This window comes from Microtus oregoni, unplaced genomic scaffold, assembly GCF_018167655.1.
Source record: "Microtus oregoni isolate MIOR12 unplaced genomic scaffold, Mior012 000009F_ref0000495, whole genome shotgun sequence".
Lineage (NCBI taxonomy): Eukaryota > Metazoa > Chordata > Mammalia > Rodentia > Cricetidae > Microtus > Microtus oregoni.
The window spans coordinates 41590385-41613357 of record NW_024543068.1 but is presented as its reverse complement, the minus strand read 5'-3'; the positions used below and the strand labels follow the sequence as shown (position 1 = coordinate 41613357).

General features: G+C 40.2%; 1 protein-coding gene across 1 annotated transcript in view; it reads left to right on the top strand.

Moving 5' to 3' along the window:
* Positions 1-22973, top strand: part of Scfd1 (sec1 family domain containing 1) — a 62493-nt gene that overhangs the window by 13641 nt on the left and 25879 nt on the right. The window contains exons 6-14 of the mRNA XM_041658129.1: positions 231-318; positions 1869-1958; positions 4339-4394; positions 5196-5281; positions 6754-6853; positions 13384-13523; positions 15486-15576; positions 17216-17289; positions 17927-18008. Coding sequence (XP_041514063.1) covers positions 231-318; positions 1869-1958; positions 4339-4394; positions 5196-5281; positions 6754-6853; positions 13384-13523; positions 15486-15576; positions 17216-17289; positions 17927-18008 — 807 coding nt within the window. The remainder of the gene's footprint in view (positions 1-230; positions 319-1868; positions 1959-4338; positions 4395-5195; positions 5282-6753; positions 6854-13383; positions 13524-15485; positions 15577-17215; positions 17290-17926; positions 18009-22973) is intronic.

Genomic DNA, 22973 nt, shown 5'->3' with positions numbered 1-22973 from the left:
CCTCTGGAAGAGCAAGCAAGCACTCTTAGCCACTGAGCCATCGCTCCAGCTCCTGTGCCTAACTCTTTACACTTATGTAGGCAGGCATCCTGCTACACGTATAATTTTTAATTATTGAATTTAATTATAACTTTTACTATTTTTGTCATGTAGTGATTCAGCCAAACTAAATTTTTAGTATTGCTGTATACTAAAGTTGGTTCATAAGGCTTTTGTTTGTTTGTTTCTAGGTTTTTGACCAGTATCTCAATTTTATTACTTTGGAAGATGACATGTTTGTGTTATGTAATCAAAATAAGGAGCTTGTTTCGTATCGTGGTAAGTAAAGACACAAACACTACAAGTCATTTGTAATGTTACAAAATGAGTGGCGTGCTGGGAGAAAACAGCGATTCTGAATGTGTTTACAGTAGTGTATCCTAAAGTACAGAGGAGAGAGAGCCTCAGCCTAAATTGTCGTAGATAAATAAGACAATAAATTTGTTTTGTAATGCAAGTAATTACCGGTTCTCTGGCCTGCTAGCAATCCCTAGAACAGCCTGTACTAATGATTAGCTCCTGTCAAATGAGACAGTGTTTCCATACAGGGGAAGCTAGCTCTCTAGTACCTTGACCTTAGACAAAAGTCACGTGCTTACTTCTCTGTACTTCCTTCAGTTCTGGCCCAGATTGTGAGCTTTCTGAGACAAGGCAGCACCATTCTTTTGGCTCACTGAGAACTCTCATTTGTTTTCTTATTGAGATTAAAGAAAAATTTTAAGAGAGTATATATATTTTGGAGACAAGGTCTTGTTTTGTAGTGTAGGCTGACCTCAAAGTTGGGCTTCTCCTGCCTCAGCCTTCCAAAGGACCTGCAGGTGTCTGCGCTGCCATCCTGGGCTTCTGTGAGATTTCTGATGGTGGTTTTTATTCACAGAAGTCTGTTTGTATTGTGTTCATTTTTCAGACTAATTACCACCTAACCTTGTATTTGAAATCTCATTTCCCACAGCCTTTACATTAAACTTAGGAATTTTATTTATAAATCTAATAAAAATTAAAACAGATGTCTTCAATTTTTTTCCTTGGACAATTAAATTGCCCAGACGAGCCTGCTGTCTGTCGGTCCTGCTTATCAAGCGTAGTTAGAACACATCACTGCTTAGTTCCACTAAGTACTCACCGTTGCATTTATCAATATGTACATCATTCTTCTTTTAAATTCAGCCCGTCCAGGCAAATTTACAAGTCTATTAAGTAAAACTGCTGAACATTAAGTAATTAAAAATAACTAAACTTGAATAAATATGAAGTACCTTAAATACTTGTACAGTAACACTGAATAGAATTTTCATTCCTGTCTTTTTACTTCTAATGGATGCTAGCATTCTTATCCAATTCAATAAGCACACATCTCAGTCAAATGGAGATCATCTAAGACACGGAAGCTGGAAGTCATTCATCAGGTTGGCATTCCTGATGGGGACTTTTGCCAACTGCTCAAGTTGCTTCTTGCTCATAGACATGGCCCTGGCGTTTAGGGCCCAAGGGCTGTGCTTCTGCAGAGATTTGACTCGTGCTTGACGATGGCGCAGAGTTCATGTTCAAGTGTTCTCCAGAGCACTTGTTTCATGCGGTTTGACTGGATGACAGTCAGCGACACCTCAGCAAGAGCGTGTTTTCTTGGTTCTTGTACAGCCTGGTGGAGTTACTGTCTTTATCTTCTCTGCTTGGGCAGTTCCCTTAGGGACTTGGGTGCCCAGTTTCCTCTGACGCTGATCACATTACATGGTTTTTATAATTCAGGTCGGTATTTGCATGTTGTTCTATATGTGCAAGCTTTATAAAGGTGTAAATTTTGATTGCCTGTGTTGTCCTTTCTCTTTTAGCCATTAATAGGCCAGACATCACAGACACAGAAATGGAAACGGTTATGGACACTATTGTTGACAGCCTCTTCTGCTTCTTTGTTACATTAGGTACGTTTTTAAGTCTGTTCCTTCAAAGTAACTAATCACTAACTCATTTGGAAATATTATGTACTGCAAATATTTTATTTTTGAAGTCAGGGTCTCATTATGTAGTTGTGGCTGTCTTGGAACTCACAGAGATCAGCCTGCCCCTGCCTCCCCATAATGAAGTTAAAGGTGTGCACAATCACGTCTGGCTATAATACTGTTCTAACCTGTTACGTAGAGAAGTTTCTCTGAAGTTAAGAGAAAGCATGCATTCTATAATAGTAAAATAAAATGCTTCTTCTAATAACAATATGAGTTAGCATTCAGATCTATTTTATTTTCTTAAGATGAGTTCTCATAAGCCCAGGCTGGCCTCTATGTAACGTAGGCTAGCCTCCCAAGTGCTGAGCTTACAGACACATATCACCATACCCAGCTCAGCAGAACTTCTGAATTAGCTCCCTAGATACTGTTGGTAATGCAGCTCCTTAACGTACTGTTGAGGTGGTTTGTTGATGGTTCCTCCCTGTTGTCGGCCATTTTCTAGTTGTCTTTAGTTTCTATCATAGAAGCTTTCAAACATAATTCTGAGTAGACAGGTCTGTGCATGGTAATTATCAAGACAAGTGCAAAAGCTTTCAGAAAACGCGGAGGAAAACTTATACAAATTCTTGGGCTCCTTCCTTGTAGAGATCCACCCCCCATTACATCTTAGCCAGCAAGTTCCTGTGTTTTCTGTTTTATATCTATCTATCGATCGATAGATAGATATAAATTTTGTTTTTGTTTTTTTGAGACAGGGTTTCTCTGTGGCTTTGGAGCCTGTCCTGGAACTAGCTCTTGTAGAACAGGCTGGCCTCAAACTCACAGAGATCCACCTGCCTTTGCTTCCGGAGTGCTGGGATTAAAGGTGTGTGCCACCACCACCCAGCTTGTTTTGTATTTCTTTGTATCTCTGTTTTGTTTTGTTTTTTTCTAAGAGTGTTACCTCCATTAGGTTTTACATGTATTCTCACTACCCTGCAGGGTCTCAGGTCTTGGTTGTTTGTTGGTTGATTAGATTTTATGTATTGAGTGTGAAACCCAAGGCTATACCAGGTAGACAATGACCTCCAGGGCTGTGTCTCCAGCTTTTGTGTTTGTTCTCATTGTTAAGAAAACTGCAGGTGTATTACCTGTAGTCCTGCTGTCCTGGACACTCTCTAGTCTTTCCTGTGGTTGTGGTTATTGTTAACAGATAGCAGGAGTTATACTTTAAAGCACTAGAGTGGAACAGATGTACAAATGATAATTTTTAGGACACTTTTAATAATATCCAATTTTTGCCTTAATACATACTAAACAGTAAATAGAAAACAATCTAAAGAAATTGTTGTTGATTTTGTTTTGTTTTTTTTTTTTTTCTCAGAGACAGGTCTTCTTATGTAGCTTGAGCCCATCTTAACGCTCTGTCACCTCGCTCCTGCCTTCTGAGTGCTGGAATTGCAGCCTCCTTGCCCAGATAGCTAATTCTGTACTTCTTCCTTTTTTCTGTTTTTGGTTGGGCATGATTCTGTTGAGGTACAGGATCTCATATAGCCCAGTCTACCTGGTCTGGAATTCTTGAATTTCTTGTCTCAACTTCCCAAGGGCTGGGATAAAGGCATGTGTCACCATGACCAGAATTTGTACAAGTTTTTTTTTTTAATTTTTATAACAAGCTTGCATAATCCAGGCCATCAGAGGAGAAGTTTTTAAAAATTAATCAGTATTACACATTTTCACTTGACAGTATGCTTCCCTGGAAAATGAAATGCTGCCATGGCAACACATGGGGATCACAGAAGATAGTATTATCTGTCTCCATGCGTGAAGTCTTCCTAGAGGGGTTGAGCCTTAGGTAGATCCTTCACTACGTCATAAGGAAAGAAATGAGGAGGTCCAGTGAGTTGACGAGGCCATGGGAAGAGACATTTAGGGTCACTTCACAATAGTAAAGAATGTGTTTGCTGTAATCATTTAAGTTGGTTTTACAAAGGGATAACCATCATTTGCTATTAAATAATTATTATTATTATTATTATTATTATTATTATTATTATTGTAGTAGTCCCAAACTGTTGTAGTCCCTAAGCTCTTTTTATTATTAAAGTAACTTCCGTGACTAGAGGTCGACTCATCCTTGGAAACTGCAGCTGGAGGTCCACGTGTTGGCGTAGTCCATCCCTGCTCCAGTTTAAAGTCCTCTTCTTCTGGCTCTGCTTATTGTTACAGAGAAGCTTAATTTCTGAAATCTTGCTTTCAGTCTTGAGATTTCCCAGTCCTGTGTCTAACCTGAAATTGTTTGCATCTTCACATCTGCTAATTTAAAGTATACATTTTAATTACTAAGGTCATTGTTAACATTTTTTTGTTAAAATAGGTGCTGTTCCCATTATCCGATGCTCAAGAGGAACTGCCGCAGAAATGGTGGCAGTGGTGAGTCTCGGCCTCTGAGTGCAAACACAGCCCTGTGAGCTGCTCTCTCGCAAGCGAGTCAGATGTCTCTCTCAAGAGTCTGGATGGTGGTGTCATATGTGACGTACCAATGCAGAGATTTGGTTACTTTGGGACTCCCCATCCCCACCTCCCCAAATGCAAGGCCACCTCTGTGCATGTCTCTGCAGCAGAGTAAAACCGCCAACCGCGCGTGCTGTCCTAGTCCGCACTGCACTTGGTGACGTGCACTTTTGCAGGTTATTTTACACTTACCTTCCCCCAAGTTATTCTGCATTTAGCTTCTTTTAGTAAGTGCTTATTAGCAACAAACACAGCTTTAATATTGAATTAAAGAGAATTTCCTTTAAAGATTAAAAGAGGGATAAGGAGAAACAAAGAATTCAAACAACAAACAAGCCTGCAATGTACACAGCATGGAAAGACGAGGTATAATGAGCTGGGCGTTCTGTACCCTACACTTCTTGCCATCCCCGCCCTTCCAGACCAGACTTTTCTCTTTACTTCAGTCGTGCTAAGAGAGTGCTGGTCATACTGAAAAATGTTTATTAGTGGTACCAGGGTTGAAGTACATTTTAAAAAAAGAAAAAAAGAAAGAAAAAAGAAAAAAATTGGGTTTTTTGAGTGCAAGTTACGATGGTATTGAAATAGTTAAAATATTTAGGATCTGAATTACCACTTTATAAAGAAAGTCAAAGTTTCTTGATTCTGTACTGAAACGTTGAGTTACCTATTTAATATCGTAAGAAAGTATTAACAGTTCATCTAAAATTTGATTTTCAGAAACTAGATAAGAAACTTCGGGAAAATCTACGGGATGCAAGAAACAGCCTTTTTACAGGTGACCCACTTGGGACTGGCCAGTTCAGGTGTGTGGCTGTTAGTTTTTGTTTTGATTTCCTTGTGTGATAAGAATGCTTTTATCATCAGAGAATGATTTCTTACTTTTTCATCTGGTGTCAGAATCAAGGTTTTGACTTAACTTGAAGCTTAAATAGATACAAATAGAAATTATCTTCTTCCATCTGTAGAAGGCTTTCTGTTTACGTGGCTTCCAAGGTTTGAGGCTACTTCCTCTCAGGGACCAATCTTCTTGGTTATAAGGAAAATGAACATCCGGTAGCTCCTGTTGAAACACTAATAACTTGCGAGGTATTTCTGTCTTCGGCTGAGCAAGTAATGCCAAAGTCACTGACTGTTGAATGCCTATTGAGCAGGAATGCTAAACCCTTGCACAGCAGAGTGCATTTTGATTTTTATCAGTGGGAAACATTGTTGAAAGAAGTAGAGAAACTTGCTGCAATGTCTAAGAATTATTTAAAGAAGAGACAATTTTATAAAGTGAATTCTTACCTACAGATTTGGCTAATTAGTAAGACCTGTCAAGGCAGAAATAGCTGTCCGCTAGCAATGAAAGCATCATCTACTTGTTCATAAGCAGTAACTCTGAGTTCTTAGCCTTGTGCACCGCTGCTGTCAGTACTGCCCACGCTGGCAGGCTCTGTGTTACTTGTTTGGCCATCTCAGCTCTCCACTCCCTATCGCCTCATCTGCCTTCCATTCGTCTGTTCTCATTGTCTGCTCTTCATACTCATACCTAACTATTACTGTTAAGTCTCCTTTCCGTGCAGTACTGTGTACCCTAGGAACCAATAAAAGGGCAGTGCTTTATTTGGTCAAATTTGGTTTCTTCACAGTATTATGGCATTTTATCATGGTTGAATATATTTTAAGTTATCTTAGCAGTTTGTTGGATGGGCGTTAGTTATGTTTAAATCCAACCATAGACTAGTGGTTGTCAGCCATCTTGATTCTGCTGCCTGTAGACATGTGGTGAAGTCTGGAGACATGTTTAGTAGTTTTAACCAGGTGTGTGCCTCCAGAATCTAGTGGTGTGCTGTAGCATGTCGAGAAGCGTCTTAGAATGCTAGACTTGACCATGCACACCACAAACCATGGTGATCAAATTATGTCAGGAGTGCCACAGTGAAGAAACCTACTGTAAGCCATCTTCCTCCCTCTCCACGTGCTCTGGAATAATAAACTGCACTCAATAGTAAGGGCATCACTAACGTTTAGTCTGGAGTCAGTGCAGTTAGGAAGACCCCCTGGCCTATGCCGGTGGGGCAGAGAGGCACTAGTGTGGTCCTGGCATAGGCGGAGACCTGGGTGGCTAATATGAGCAGGTAGAGGTGCCCGCAGCAGGCTGTAGTAGAAATGTTACGTTTTCCACAGCTATAGTTGCAGCTGCTCGTATCAAAATGGCACACTGGAAGATACTAGGAAGTTTGAAATGTGTACATTACTTTCACGTTTATATGATGTTCTGACACATTTGCAGCTTCCAGAGGCCCTTGTTAGTCCTTGTCGACAGAAACATTGATTTGGCGACGCCCTTGCACCACACGTGGACATACCAAGCCCTGGTACATGATGTGCTGGTAAGAGGCTACATACAGCACTTTTTATTGGAATGTGGTAAATTCAGTAGTTTCCTTCATTTTAAACTAACATTGTGGCTACAGACGCAAAGCTAAGTGGGATAAAACTGAAAACTACGGATAAAAACAGTGCTGTAGATGCTAGAGAAGTAGGGCTGAATCCATGGTCTGTAAGTATAGGGTAAATTAGTGCATTGTTGGCAGTGATGGGGAAGAAGCAATGAAGGAAGTTAAGCGGCCATATTTTCATGTTAAGTAAGTAAAATTTAAAAATTGAAATCATTTCCTTTAGAAAGAAAAACTAATTCCTTCTTCAGTTAAACTTCATTTAATAGTAAAATTGAACAGCATTTTTGTTATGCATTATGTTTTCTGAAAAAAATTTTAATTGCATGCTTAAAATTTGATATTTGACTATGTTCACAATCATCCACTTAAATGTTTGTTATGTAATGTATAGAAATAAAGGACAGCCCAACCTTCGTAAATACACGTGTATGTAATTTCTAGAAAAACAATAGTCAGACCACAGTCTCCACTTTATAGACAGAGGACGTGAGATGCAAGAGAGTGCAACCTTGAGGTTCAAGGCCTGCCTGGGCTAAGTAGTCCAGGACAACCTGCAGCCACAAGTGAGACCTGAAACAGAAAGAGGTGTGAGAATTGGAACCCAGAACATCAGCTCTATGACAAGCATGCGAGTTGACAAGCTTCCAGGGCCATAGCCTAGCATCCTCATCACAAGATTCCGTATAATGCCATATGAAGAGGAAACGAGGGCACACAGCAGTGCATTTCCTGAAACCAAGAGCGTTTAAAGCATCTGCTTAAATAAATCACATGGAGGAGTGCTGGTAGAAACTGTCAGTTCTACCTATGCCACAACTCGGGAGAAGGTCAAGGGAATACTGGTTAGCCATTCAATACAGAAAGCCAAAGAAACCAGAGAGCCTAGGAAATGAGACAAGAAAGCCTATCATAAGAGGCCAAGTGAGAGGGTGAGTGAATGGACAGATGTTTTGGACCCAGGCTTTAGCAGTGATTAAACACACACACATAAGTATTCCTGTCTTCCTGCAGTTGCATTCTAGCGAGAAGAGACAGGTGATAAATAAACAAAATACGTAACATTCAGAAAGTAGAAAGTACTCTAGGTGAGAATAAAGTGCTGATGAACAGGACTGAGATTTTTAAACCGGACAGATCTTACATGTAAAATGACAGGTATTGATGATATAATATAATAATATAAGGAATATAATAAACTGTATAGCTTCATGGGGACAGAGCACTTTAGGTAGAAAGGTTCAGGTGTCTCTGAAAAGTGGCGTGGTAGCCTAGTAGCCACGGTAAAGTAGTATGGGGGTCAGGTAGAAGGAAGCAGAAGAGTACAGATCGTCGACTTAATTTGAGCAGCATGAGAAGTCACGCGTCAGTTTGAGCCAAAGCTGTTTAAACAGTCGTGCTTGCTGTTTTGTTGGGGATGGGAGAATTGGGAGTTCAGAGTCATTCTCAGCTACACAGCAAGTCCTAGGAAGCTTTAGATACATGAGACCCAGTCTTAAAAAACTAAGCAAGAAAGAAGGAAGAAAGAAAAACAAAAGACAAGTTTAGGGTCAAAACCTGTTGAAGCAAGTTTAAGACAGAGAATAGTTTTAATTCCATATTTTTTTTTTCCTGATTAGAGAGTTGGAAAGGAGAGTGATTGCTGGAAGGATAATGTGAGGTCCAGAAAAGTGAGGGAAAGTCATCATATTTGTGAACCAATCAAGAACATAGTTAATGATGTAGAAAGTCTTTCCAGCAGGGGGCAGTAGCGAGTAATAGAGACCTTGGTTTTAACATTTGGGCCTTATCATTCTTTATTGTGGGGACTTCTTAGACATTATGTTTGCCATCATCCCTGGCCTCGGTCATTCCTCCATACACCTGTAATAATCCCTCAATTTAACAACCAGAGTTTCTTCCCACCGTACCAAATGTACCCTGGGGAGAAGAGGTGGGAAACGGTAGTATCTGCCTCTGATTGAGAACAACCGTTACTGACTAGCCAAGTGAGTTTCCAGATTGGAGTGGGTCTAGCTAGGGAGGAGGACAAGTAAACCAGTTGGAGATAGCAAAGAAGACAGACAGTCCCAGGTCCAAAACTGTGGAGGGGGGGGGGGGCGGAGAAAATTTTCTCCAACTGAAAGAGGTAGCTGTTTGGAGTTCAAATAGAGAACAAAACCACGGGTGTTTAGAGCGATGTTCAGAATGGCTTTTCCTGGTAACTGAGTTTCCAGCGAGTGTAGCAGCGGGATTTCCAGACAAGGTACGGATGGGAGATGGGGCCTGAGAGAGGAAGGGGTAAAGAGACATACAGAATGGGCACGTTGAGCATCTTAGTGGTCTCTACGACTTTATCAGTAGCCCCCAAACTGTGGTGGGGACCCAGAAGTGAATGGTCTTAGTAAAAGCAGGCCCTTTAGGGGTCACCTCGTCACCTCTTCTCTCCTGCATCCGATGGTGAGGAAGCTGTCTAGAGCTCTGAGATATCTTGTGATCTTTTCTTATTTTATTTTTGGTTTTGTTTTTGTTGTTAAGACAGGGTTTCTCCGTATAGTCCTGGCTGTCCTGGAACACACTCTGTATAATAGGCTGGTCTTGAACTCAGAGATCTGCCTGCTTTGCCTCCTGAGTGCTGGGATTTAAGGCATGGCCACCACCGCCCTGCTGGGATCATTTCCAATTGCTAAATTTGATGCATTCCTGGATTCCTTGACTCTCCTAGGTGTAGGAAATTGAAATACAAAGTCCTGTGAGTTTGAGAAGTAAGACATAGATGCCCATAATTTCAGCAGGAAAGATTACTGCCCAGTCCTCGTTAGAAGACAGGAGCATAGACCTGAACAAGGCTAACACGGGTTCCTAACGAGGTGTGCTGCCCACTGATGCACTTGTTTCCCGCATGTCCTGTAGTCACTATTGGATTGCTGAGAGCCTGGGGACAGAGCAGACATGGTGGCTCCCACTCTTGTTCTAGCACTTTAGAAGGAGTGACAGAGAGGAGTGAGTGGATGGCCTGCTTATTTTTTCTAGGGTCATCTTGTGATAAAGTTGCAGTCTCGTAGAGATTGCTTAATAAACTACACAAGTTTCAGGGGCCTACTTCTGCGCATGTTATTGCAGTTTTTAAATTTTTATTTGTTTAGTTTTTTGAAGCAATCTCACATCATAGGTTGATCTGGACTTAACTGACAGCGGTCCTCCTGCTGTCAGCCTCCCAAGTGCCGAGGGTGCACATACGCACCACACGCCCAGCTTAATACCATTTCAATATGAACGGACCGTAAGCACGAGCCACAGATTAACAGGCTATAACTGTGCCATTATCCGGCCTGAAGGGAAAACCTCCAGTGAACGTGCACTATAAATCTTGACAGCGCCCAGAGACACTAACGGAGAAGAAAAGAAAGCCTTGCCTGGAGAGTTAGGTTAGCATGGTGCCAGCCACGTGATGGTGAGCCCCTGTACTTCCCGATCATCGGTTAGTAGGGGCAAGTTAGGGGTCTCTCCGTGGGAGCTGCTGTTTTTAGTATGAAACCTTTGGTTGTTGAAATTTTTCTTTTGACTCCAAAGTACATCAGATATTTAGTGAACTAGTTATTCGGTAATGGCATTTAAAATTAAAAAGTTGTAAATTCAGTTCCAGGACAGCTACAGAGAAACGCTGTCTCAAACAACAAAAAAAAAAGTCATAAATTCTTTCCAAAATAAAAATTATTTGTGTTCTTCTTTGCTTTTGTTACATGTGGATATAATAAATCTTAGCTCTGAATACATAGGAGTCATCTATAATTTTGTTCATATGAGCTGTCTTTGGCTGCAGAGATAGATTTCCTTAGTTTGTGAGAGAGGACAAGGTCACTGAAGGCTTCTCGGTGGTTTTTGGCACTTCCTTGAGGGGTTTATTTGTATCTGGTAATTTTGAGGCACCATTGTCTAGCCTTTCAGATCTGTTAGTGGAAACAGCTTAACTTCTGTTGTGTTACAAACCAATTGTGTTGGTTTTTTTGATGTTGGTGTCCAAGTGTTGTTTCTTTTGTATGATTGAGTAGAGTACAAATTGTTTTAGCCTCCCAGTTTTGGAGATGAAAATGAGCTTTTTTATTTGCCTTGCTGTTATGTAAGTGGTGGAAATGTTCTTTCTGCTGTTGTGTTACTTCTCAGAACTCTTGGCATCGTTCGTCCCCTGGTCTTGTGTGTGAGATGCTCTCTCTGTCTCCAGTAAGAGTGTGCTCTCGCGTTCTTAGAGCAGCCTCTTCCTAACCAGGCGCCTGTGCTTGAGTGCGCTGTGCGCTGCCGTGGGCATAGTGCTCACTGGAAGTTCAGGCAACAAAGCTTAGCTGTTTAAAGACGGGCCCCTGCTGTTTTCAGGGGTGAGTTTCAAAAGCTGTGCTTCTCACATGCAACTCTTGATGTTTATTCACTGTTGGAGTGTTCAGAGTGTGCTATTTCTACTTTACTCTGTGTGGATGACTCTTATGCAAAGTGCAGATTAAATATTAGAGTGGGAAACTGAGAAGAATTTAAACCAGTCCCTAGTTGTTCTTGAACTTGTCATGTGGATAGTCTTTCAAAAATCGATTAAAGGTTGAAATGTAAAACTGTTTCTCTGTGTAGCAGCCCTGACTGTCTTGGAAGCCCAGCCTGGTGTTGAACTTACAGAGATCCTTCTGCCTCTGCTTCCTGAGTGCTGGGATTAAAGGCATGCGCTGCCACCACCCGGCCAACAGTTTATTCCTCTTTATCATCCTGGACATTCATTGTCACTCTTTCTAGCCTTTATAGTAAAGGATCTGACTTCGAGTACCTGTGCTCTGTGATAGACAGTTGTGTGGCTGGGGTTTGTATGACTTGTAAGGGTTCTGGTAAGGATATTTAACTGGTACAGTACAGTCCCGAGAATAACACCTTCTGTATGCAAGGAAGCTATTGTATGTGGTCCCTCTCTTTGATGGATTTCATGTAGCAGTAAGAGAAGGCTGCTTAGTTGATTCTGTGATTTATTTAAGAGAAAATAGACATGTCTCTCTGCCTGGCAGTTTAGGCATCTTTATTTCACCCTTCCTTTGTATCAGAAGGACAGTAAGGCTTCAATAAGCTGTGGTGAAGAATCAATTTGTAAAAGTGAGAAAGTGCCCTTGAGGATCCCAAGTCAGCACCAATGGCTGTTTTATCTAGAAGAGGTTAAATTGTGCTCAGTCTACTTAACTTGCTCAAACCTAGAAAAATCATTGCTACTTCAAAACCAAGATAACTGCATCACAGTAATACCTGATAATTCCCTTCTGCTCACCATTCTTTCTGTTACCTTCAAATAGCCATGTTTTGTTTTACCTCTCCCCCAAGCCCATACAAGGGGAGGATTTATTTGGCTTGTGGTTTGAGGGGGTATAGTCCATGGAGGCAGTGAAGGTGACAGGACCAGCTCCTGCCATGGCATCTGCTTGCTGCGTCGTGTCAGCATCTAGGAAACAGAAGGAACTGAAGCTGTAGCCACGGGCGGACCCACTTCCTTCAGCATCTTGACCTTATCCCCCAATGTTTCACAGTCTGACAAAGCAGAACCACTAGCCAGGGACTAAGCATTCAGATATGTGAGCTTGTGGGGGACATTTTGTATCAAACCACGTTTTTTCTCTTAACTTACTACTGTTGAACAAAGTGGACCCTAAGATGTGAAAGAAGCTACAGGCATAGTGTGAAAGGGGAAGAGAGGGTAGCAGAGAGTTACTTTAGTTTTACCTGTTGTGTGGATGAATTTTGGAAAATAAAGCCTCACATCAGTAAAATTAGCCCAGAGCAGAGAAATGTAGACACTGCTAGTCCGACCCACTCTTAGGATTTATGTGAAAAGAGGCACAATTATTCTTGTAGCTTTAACCTTTATTGTGTTTTAACCTTTTTTATATTTACTTATTTATTATGTATACAATATTCTGTCTGTGTGTATGTCTGCAGGCCAGAAGAGGGCACCAGACCTCATTACAGATGGTTGTGAGCCACCATGTGGTTGCCTGGAATTGAACTCATAACCTTTGGAAGAGCAGGCAATGCTCTTAACTGCTGAGCCATCTCTCCAGCCCGTGTTTTAACCTTTTAAAAACATAATCATAGCTATAAAAACATAGCCAAATATGAGGGAATGTTATGAAATGTGTTTGTAACTGACAAAGGAAATACAAAGGATGCACTTGCAATGTAATTCTATTCTTAAAGGAAATGTTCTCTATAAAGAAGTCTATGTTTTTCTTGGAGAAACTTAATAGAACTTTTCTCTGTGTTTGAGATTTTGATTGCTTCCATTAAACTCATGAACAGTGAGCATCTGTGGATGGACGAGGGCTGGAAGGGCACCTGTGAAACCTTTGTGTTGCGTGTGGAAATACTGGGAAGGCCAGCATGACTGGTTGTTTTCCTTGTCTAGGAAGAGTTGTGGCACTTAAACTCAGAAGACAGTTATTTTAAACTAGTTTACTGTTTCCTAGGACTTCCACTTAAACAGAGTAAATTTGGAAGAATCTGCAGGAATGGAAAATTCTCCAGCTGGTGCTAGACCAAAGAGGAAAAACAAAAAGTCTTACGATTTAACTCCAGTTGATAAATTTTGGCAGAAACATAAAGGAAGGTAAATGAGAAATATTAGTAATTAAAATGTTTATTCTTTAAACAGAACTGAAGCGCTGCCTGACCTAGGACGCAGTCAACACAATCAGTGATTTTTTTTTTAAATCATCCTCATTGATGAGTGTCAATATTGCTCCATTTCTTTCTTTTCTTTTTTTCTTTTTAACTCGGGATGTATTTAGAGAATTTTGAATACCAGTGCTTTTTCACAGATACTATGTTTGAAAGAAGAATAAGTTGTTACGAAAGTCATCATTATTCTCTCATATTTTACTTTGATCATGAATCAAAACTGAAGAAACAAATGAACTCCCATATGCCGATCTGTACTACTCCAGATTCATACCCAAATGATTGATTCCATTCCTACCACAAAGACCCTCTGCGTCCCTGTTATCCATACAGCAACCACAGCAGCAGGGAAACACGAGATTACACATCCTCCAGTAGATGAATGGATGATGAAAACATCATGTATTCTACATGCTGGAAACAAACTCAACCGTAAAGAAAACATTTTTTCTTGATTCCTCTGGCTTCCTTAGATGTTGGTAGGACCACATCTCTTCAGACATTCACCCTGAACACTGCACAGGTCTTTCTGACCTTGAGCCTGACACACAGACCTGTCTTTCATTTGATTGTATGATAGAAAAACTTTGGGGCCATATTTTTCCTTTTTGTTCATGTTGTCCTCATACTAACCCCATCCTATATACATGGGGAGGCCGAACCTGTGTCTGAAGTCCAGAGATTTATTCAGTCATAGGAAAAAAAAAAATCAAGGAGTGACAAGATTACCACAGTTTGCCTCATGGTGTAGACCAGTGTGGACATCCCATTATTATGTCCTTTTCAAGTACCTTATGGGTCAGTAAATGCTGTAAAAATTACCTAGTTGCCGTTGTGTCCAGAGAAGTTCTAAACAAAGAAAATTATTTCTCTAAGAAATAACACAATGAGCTGGGCGGTGGTGGCGCAAGCCTTTAATCCCAGCCCTCGGGAGGCAGAGGCAGGTGGATCTCTGTGAGTTCGAGGCCAGTCTGGTCTACAAGAGCTAGTTCCAGGGCAGGCACCAAAGCTACAGAGAATCACTGTCTTGAGAAAAAAAACAAAACAAAAAAAGAAATAACACAATGTTTTTCATTAATGGTTTTGCAAGTATTTTAAATGTGTGCCTGTAAAGACACAGGTGTGTCTCTGTCCTTGATCTGTGTGCTTTGTGGCCTTATCGTCCATTGTATTTAAAGAGAGTAGAATATAGCTGTACTTTAACATGCTGGAGGGTTTTATATGTTTATGGGTTTTTTTTTTTCTTTTTACTTAAAACTTAAAAAAAAATGTAAAGAAAGCCATGTGACTGTAACAAGGATTTGGCTTCTCAGCAGGAAGCTGTTACTGTCTCTTTTTTTGACTACGGTAGTTTGAGATACTAGTAAAATTTTTAATTAATATCTTTACTTTAGAATTGGTGTCTGTTTTCTGCGCTATGGTGGCATATCATCAGAGAGTGTGGAGAGTTAGGCGTGCTCTTCACCGGAGCACACTAAGAGCGCTGAACTAAGGGTGCTGTTTTTAGAATTACACTTGAGTAGTCCTCTGATACTGCTAATTTCAGTAGCAGTGTTTATTTAATGCTTAAATATACTTGTCTTCCTTTGATTTCAGTCCTGTACTTAAATAATAATATATATTTTGTTTAAATAATATATAGTTGAAGAGAAAATGTGATTTCATTAATGAGAAGGCGGGAAGTAAAATTTAAGTTTGTTTAGACTTCTCATCTTGATACAAACTTAAAATTACATAACTTTATGTTCGCTGTTTTCTACGCAAGTTATATATAAAATATATTCAAAACTATGTGCTTTTAAAGTAATACTCTTGTATGTATTTCAAAATACACTTGCAAAACATGAATCTTTTACTGTCTGACAGTTAATCTAGTGCAGTGTCATTTCAGCCCCTTCCCAGAAGTTGCAGAATCAGTCCAGCAAGAGCTGGAATCGTACAGAGCCCAGGAGGATGAGGTGAAACGGCTGAAGAGCATTATGGTAAGATCCCGTTTGCATCCCGGAGCAAAGGTGGAGGAAGGACAGCTTCAGGGGGTTAGCAAAAGTGTTCACTTCCTTCTCCTTCGGGAAAGTTCAAGGCCATTTATTACCTGAATAACAAAATAGTCATCATCTACTCAAGGGTGATGTTTTTGAGGGACTGCCTCACCATAGCACAGAGTAGCCTCAGACTCATGGCAGTCCTGCCTAAGCTGCCACAACCAGCCTTAATATTCTTTTTCAAAAACAAATTAAATATTAAGAAGAAACTGCATTCCCAGGAGTGGTATTGCTGGGTCCAGGGGTAGGTTGATCCCGAATTTCCTGAGAAACCGAAACACCGATTTCTGAAGTGGTTGCACAAGATTGCATTCCCACCAGCAATGGATGAGGGTACCCCTTCCTCCACAGCCTCTCCAGCAAAGGCTATCATTGGAGTTTTTTATTTTAGCCATTCTGACAGGTGTCAAAGTTGTTTTGATTTGCATTTCCCTGATCGCTAAGGAGGTTGAGCATGACCTTAAGTGTCTTTTGGCCATTTGAACTTCCTCTGCTGAGAATTCTCTGTTCAGTTCAGTGCCCCATTTTTTAATTGGGTTAATTAGCATTTTAAAGTCTAGTTTCCTGAGTTCTCTATATATTTTGGAGATCAGACCTTTGTCTGTTGCGGGGTTGGTGAAGATCTTCTCCCAGTCAGTAGGTTGCCTTTTTGTCTTGGTGACAGTGTCCTTTGCTTTACAGAAGCTTCTCAGTTTTAGTAGGTCCCATTTATTCAATGTTGCCCTTAATGTCTGTGCTGTTGGGGTTACTGATCTATTGGGAGCTCACCAAGGCCAGCTGGACTGTGACTGAAAAAGCATGGGATAAAACTGGACTCTCTGAGCATGGCGAACAATGAGGGCTGATGAGAAGCCAAGGACAATGGCACGGGGTTTTGAACCTACGTAATGTGCTGGCTTTGTGGGAGCCTAGCCAGTTTGGATGTTCACCTTCCTAGAAATGGACGGAGCGGGGAGGACCTAGGACTTACCACAGGACAGGGAACCCTGACTGCTCTTTGGACTGGAGAGGGAGGGGGAGAGGAGTGGGGGAAGGGGGAGAAGGGTGGGAGGAGGGGGAGGGAAATGGGAGGCTGGGAGGAGGAGGAAACTTGTTTTTTTTTTTTCTCCTTTTCTCAATAAAAAAAAAGTTAAAAGAAAAAAGAAAGAAAAAAAAAATAAAAACAAAACTATGCCAAAAAAAAAAAAAAGAAGAAACTACATTTTAAGGCATGGGTTGTGATTTGAAATAATACAAGTAATATTACTTTTAGAGATGTGTACACCAGGGTTGTTTGTTCTTCCCTACTGTGAACAGAATTCAGCTGTGAGCCTGAGTCCTGTATCTCGGCAGCCAGCGTCTGGGCATTTCCTGTTTGGCAGTGCCAGCTGATCCTTTGCACGCTCCTGCTAAACTTGTGGCCACTAGAACCTTTCTGTAGTTGTCAAAACGGGTGTCCTTACACCCCCAAAAGGATACTGTTCATGCAGGTGGCCCAATTTATTATTACTTATCTTTCTCATTATCTTTGTGGTGTGTTGACTGTTCTGCTTGGGCCTGGTGATGGTACAGTTCTAAGAGCTTTTTCCTCCCTTCACAGGGTCTAGAAGGAGAGGACGAGGGAGCCATCAGCATGCTCTCTGATAACACTGCCAAGCTCACATCAGCTGTCAGGTGAGTGCATGTGTCCCCTTTGCAGTCTTCCCCATGGTGGGCTTTACTTTGGAAGATAAAAATTGTGAATAACTTCCACAATAGGAAACAGTAGGCAACAGCAGCTGCGCCTCGGAGTCTGAAGATGTGAAGGCTTTGAGCACATTTAAGCTGATCTCTGTTCCTCGCAGCTACAGTAGAGAAACTGCCTCTGTGAATAGTTAGCAATTTCCAACTCAGGTAATTTTACTAGGAAAACAGAATTAGTAATGAGTGGAATCAGTCATTGTTATTTTTGCTATTGCTACCACTATTAATTCAGTTGGAACAGGTTTTCAATACTTTTAGAAATATAGGTAAAAGCATGTTTCTATTAATCTTGTTTTATTCTAAACCCCGAAATGTTGGAAGCAGAATGTGCAGCTGTAGAAGTAATGAGTTGGCAGCAGGCTATTGTAAGCTAGTGTTCACCTGTGTTACTAGAGTGATGCGTATGGCCTGGGATCAAGCCGGGGCTCTAGTTGAGTGGACATCTTAACTTGTCACTTTGGTTCAGTGTTCTGAGTTTCCTCATGAGCACCAGTCAGGGGTTTTGTTGAGGTCTGTGTTACTTTCTTAGAAATTTTGTGGTTAATTTTCGATTTTTTGTAACTTATAGTTCTTTGCCAGAACTCCTTGAAAAAAAAAGACTTATTGATCTCCATACAAATGTTGCCACTGCTGTTTTAGAACACATAAAGGTAAATGTAACTTTTTCCCTCCACAATCCACTGATATCTGTTCATGTCTCATTGAGCGTCTCTTAACATTGTAAGGTATAATTAATTACAGGAGGCAGCAGGGCTGTGTTCGTGTTCTGCAAATGAGGGAACCTCAGAACCAGGAAGACCACTTTACTAACTAGTGGTTGGGCTGCAGAATCACAATATTAGCTCTACATTGTCTGTTCTTACTGGTAATAAACAGCCATGGATCTAACCATCGGCAGTGCAGATTTTAATTCTGCATTGGTGGTTGTTCTTTGTATTGGGCATGGTTTCACAGTGTGACTCGGGCTGACCTCAGCCTTAGTATATCCTTTTCTGTGTGTTCGTGTTGTTACTTCCCTTCTTGTCATCAGGGACCGAGGGTCAGTGTCTAAAGCAGTGTTTCTAACCATAATATAATATCAGCTGCCAGTGTCATTTTAGATTTTTCTAATAGTCACATTAAAAGGGCAAAATAAGGAAAATTTATTTTAGTATATTGTACATAACCATAATGTCCATAATATTAGTATTTCAACATACATTCTGTTTATAACATGAAATTTTATATCCTCTTTTATATATGATATCTGATAAGTTCATAGTATCTTTATGGGCATATGACATCTTAATTCATATCAACCTCAAACTCCTGATCTCCCTGACTTCACCTCCCAGGTACTGAGACTATGCACTACAGTGGCCAGCATAGGAATCCTTTTTGATATGATACTGCTTAAAATACACTAAAGGACACTAATTACATGACTCATTTGTGTAACTTGATTCTGAAGTTTTTGGCTTTATACGTCTGTTAACTTAAAACACTTTACTTACTCTCATAAGACAGTGACTTTTGAAACCAATACATTGGAGCTTTTCAGTATTGTCTTCATAGCTCTTTTCTTACTTATAGTTACCACACATGAGCTTACTTGAGTTCTTCAGTATTCTGCTGTTGTTAGTTCTCAAGACATCCAGTTAAATCCTATGGCCAGACAGACTTGAGGACTTGGCTTTCCACTCCGTGTGACACATTTGAAACACTGAAAGATGAGAGGATGTGCTGTGTTGGGGACTGCAGACCAACAGGCCCTGAATTCCTGTCAACAACTTGTTTTCCTGTGCTCTGAGCAGAAGACCCTGATGGCTGGGGAATGGGTTCTGATGAGTCTGCAGCTGAAAATCCCAAGAGCATGGGCATGGCCTGAACACAGTAAAGGGGGCATTCTTGTTTCAGGGATGACCATGTCTCTGTTTCTGTATGTGTGTGTTTAAATCTCCAGGCCCTTGCCCGAGGCTGGCGAACTGTCTCTCGTGGTGCAGGCCCTGTAGTGCAGGTGAACAGTGCAGTGCTGCTCACCAAAGATGCAGAAAGTACCTTGATTGGTTTTGTTTTTATTTGGAGAAGGGACTTAGACGTTTTATTTGTTAATCATTTAAAAAGCCAAAAAGCACTAGAAAATAATTGATCCATAGACAATGGACATTGTGCAGTATGGAATTGAGCCTGTATAATTTCTGTTTAGCTGACACTTTGATATTATTGATACTCAGTATTTTTCACATTCTCATAGATATGAACTGTAATTGTGAAGTCAGTGTTTCTGTTAGTGTCTTCACTTCTGTATGTTGCTCCTCTATTAACTGGAAAAACCTTTTCCACCTGTTTCAGTGAGGCCATTGTCTGCTGCAGAGATAACACACTGTGTACAACCAGGGGAGAGTTGTTCTTTTCTCCTGGCTCAGTAAAGTAAAAAGTTAACTTCCTGAGCTAATGCAACATAGATTCTGCTGTATATCTAGTAAGGTATAGTTATAAAATTAAAACTCTATGTATGGTCCATTCAACAAACACTTCTGACTATACAGTAAATTCTAGGGGCTGGAGAGATGACTCACTTAAGAGCACTTGTTGCTGTGGCAGAGGTTCCCAGCCCCCAGCATGGTGTAGGTCACAACCATATGTAACTTCAGATCCTGGGATCTGATGCCCTCTCCTGGCTACTGAGGGCACACAAGTAGTACACAGACATACATACAGGCAACACTCATGCACATAAAATAAAAATAAATATTAAAAAAAAATTTAGGTAGTGTGACATTTGTTTATAGTTCTGTGAATACTTTGAGGCTTAACACTGTTCCCATATTTTTCTTTAGTTACAATTTGTTTCATTCTCAAAAGTTTATTAATGTTTATTATTTTCTGACTTCTCTTAGCTATAAGATCAGTAAAATGCCAAGCTCTACTCCTGCTACTAAACTAGGTTGCATGACCCCAAATAGCTAATTGTACCTATAGGAAATCTGATTTTTTATCTCTTCACAGATGTATTCTTCCACCATGTGTCTTTATGAATATACTCTTTAACAGTAGTAGGCCAGGCTAGAGCTTCTGATTTTAGAATAATTTCTTCCTTCTAATAGATTTTATATTACAATGAAAATAAAGTAAATTCATGGAAAAAAGATGTCAAAAAGTGATCTTAGAACAGCAAAGAAGACGAATAAGAGACAACAAAGAGCAACTGTCAGGCCAGGTCTGAGGTTAAGTGGTTAAGGAAGTAAGTCAGCCTTGATGGATGCCAGGTTAGTGGAGTTCTGGATCACTAGAAGCAGCCAGTTAGTGGAGATCTCAGAGATGGCCATTCTAGGCAGAAGGAGTAAGAGCTGTAAAGTAATGGGTATGTTTGAGGACCTGGAGCCTGCTGGGCTTTACTGAGGAGATAGTGATAGAATAGGAAGTCCAAAAGGTAAGGATTTCATTATGATGGAGTCATGTGATGTGTGATTCCAATGGCAAGTGTGTTGAGGGAGAGGTGGAGATTCTGAAAATAGACTTGAAGTAGAAAACTGTAAGAAAACGGTGCCGTGTAAAGTACACTTTGCATGTGATGGCCCTTGTGGTTGTCTTTTCACGCTATGATTTGGATGCATTTGTGCCAGTGGAGGGTGTCTGTGTAAGATAGTTTACTATGCCATCACTCCTGGCCTAAGCAATTCTACCTGAATGACCCTATGCTTTTAGGAAAGTGCTTTGTCTAGGGTTGTTGATTCTTTAGAACGCCAGCTTAGGCTAGAAGCTAATTTGTCACTAAAGAACTAGCATGCTTTTATATTTAAAAGACTTGTATGCAAGTAAACTGCTTGATCAGCCATCAGGAAGTAGGAGAGCCATGTGTGTTAACAAAGAAAACCATCACTCAGAGCTTTAAAATACAGAGTCTGTAAAATAAATGAGCATTCAACAGTAATTCTTTATTAGATCAAAGTGAACTACTAGCGCCACTTAAACCCTCAGAAGATACTTCATTGAGAATATTTCCCCAGTCCTTATCCAGCTGGGGTGCCTTTTCTGTTCCACTGAAACATGGGTTAGAGGTGATGGCTAGGACTGCTAAAGAGATGAGTTTCCTTGTGTCCTGCCCTAGGAAATGAACAAAGGGGCTATAGAAAGCAACTGTAATCTAAATGTGTGTGTGTGTGTGTGTGCATTTGTAGATACACATTTATAAGTAAAATAGCGACAGGCAGCTGTTGAAAACAATGCTCTGTGCAGTTTCTTCAGATGGGGGCAGGAGGGACCATGTGTCTTAAACTTGCTCTGAACCTTCTCATCACTACTGTCCTGTTTTTTTAGAAAAGACTACAGAAATTTGTTTTTTTGTTTGTATGTTTGTTTGTTTAGTTGGTTGCTTTGAATTTTATGTCGCAGTTTTTGATGTTGTTATTTTGTAAATGTTTAGTCGAATTTAGTAGTATACTAGTGTTCCCTTCAGAGTCTGGTGTTTCCAGTTTTTGAAGGCAACTAATTTTCAGTATATTAAAAAAATAGAGATAGACATATGCATAGTACCCCTTTCTCCTTAAATGAGTTTTGGTAGGTTATATCTTTTTGAGTTTGTGGGTACACAGTTGTTCAAAATTCATTTTTATCTCCTTAATGTTATTGATCCCTGAGAATAACTTTTCCTTTATCATTTCTGGTTTTAGGCATCTGTCCACTTTCTTGGAGTTCTTGTATATGACTATAGGAACATCAGTTTAATTGGTCTTTTCGAAGAATTAGCTTTTAGCTCCTATGCTTATTGTCTTCACTTCTTGTTTGTTTTTCCCCAGGTCTTCTGCTTTGGTTGTGATTTTCTCTTCGTTTTCTAGGTTTATCTTTAAGTGTTCAATACATTGCTTGAATATATTTAAACCAAACAGTTTCTGAAAGCCTTAGCAGTTTATATGTTTTCATAAAACAGTATCAATAATTAATATTTATTATTGTTCTCAAATAAGACAGGGCATTTCTAGAAAGTCAAGCCCAACGAAGAATGTCTAACTTCAACTTCTGTTACCTAACTTCTGTTAAGGGCCTTACTGAAAATCTGTTATTATTATTTAAAGAATAGGCACTCTTTCTACCTTAGGGACCCAAATTCCTGTTCTTAGTTTAAGAATAATTGGAAGGCTATAAACTTAGACCATACTACCTTAATAAATCATGGGACTGCTCTCATTAAATTCTATTTTAATGTCATATCTTGGCCATTAAAGTTGCCTCACAGAACAGCCACATGAAATCCATAAATGTGAATAGCACTAAATACTGCGTTCTTACACTAAACAGTGTAAGTAAAGACACAATGTAAGTAATATATATATTTTTCTCAGGACAGAGAGTAGTATAATTGAAGAAAATTCCCATCAGAAAGGTTTTCTAAGAAGCATTACTTTATGACACATTATAAAACTACCACTTAGCCAACATGGTGATTGCATGCCTTTGATTTCAGCACTAGAGAGGCAGAGACAGTAGATGTCAGTGAGCCTGACATACACACACACACACACAAATATATATATTTAAAGGCAGTGTTTCACTATGTAGCCTGGTTGGCCTGGAACAGGTTGTGTAGACAGGGCTGGCTTCAGGCTCACTGTGTCATAAAGTAATGCTTTTTAGAA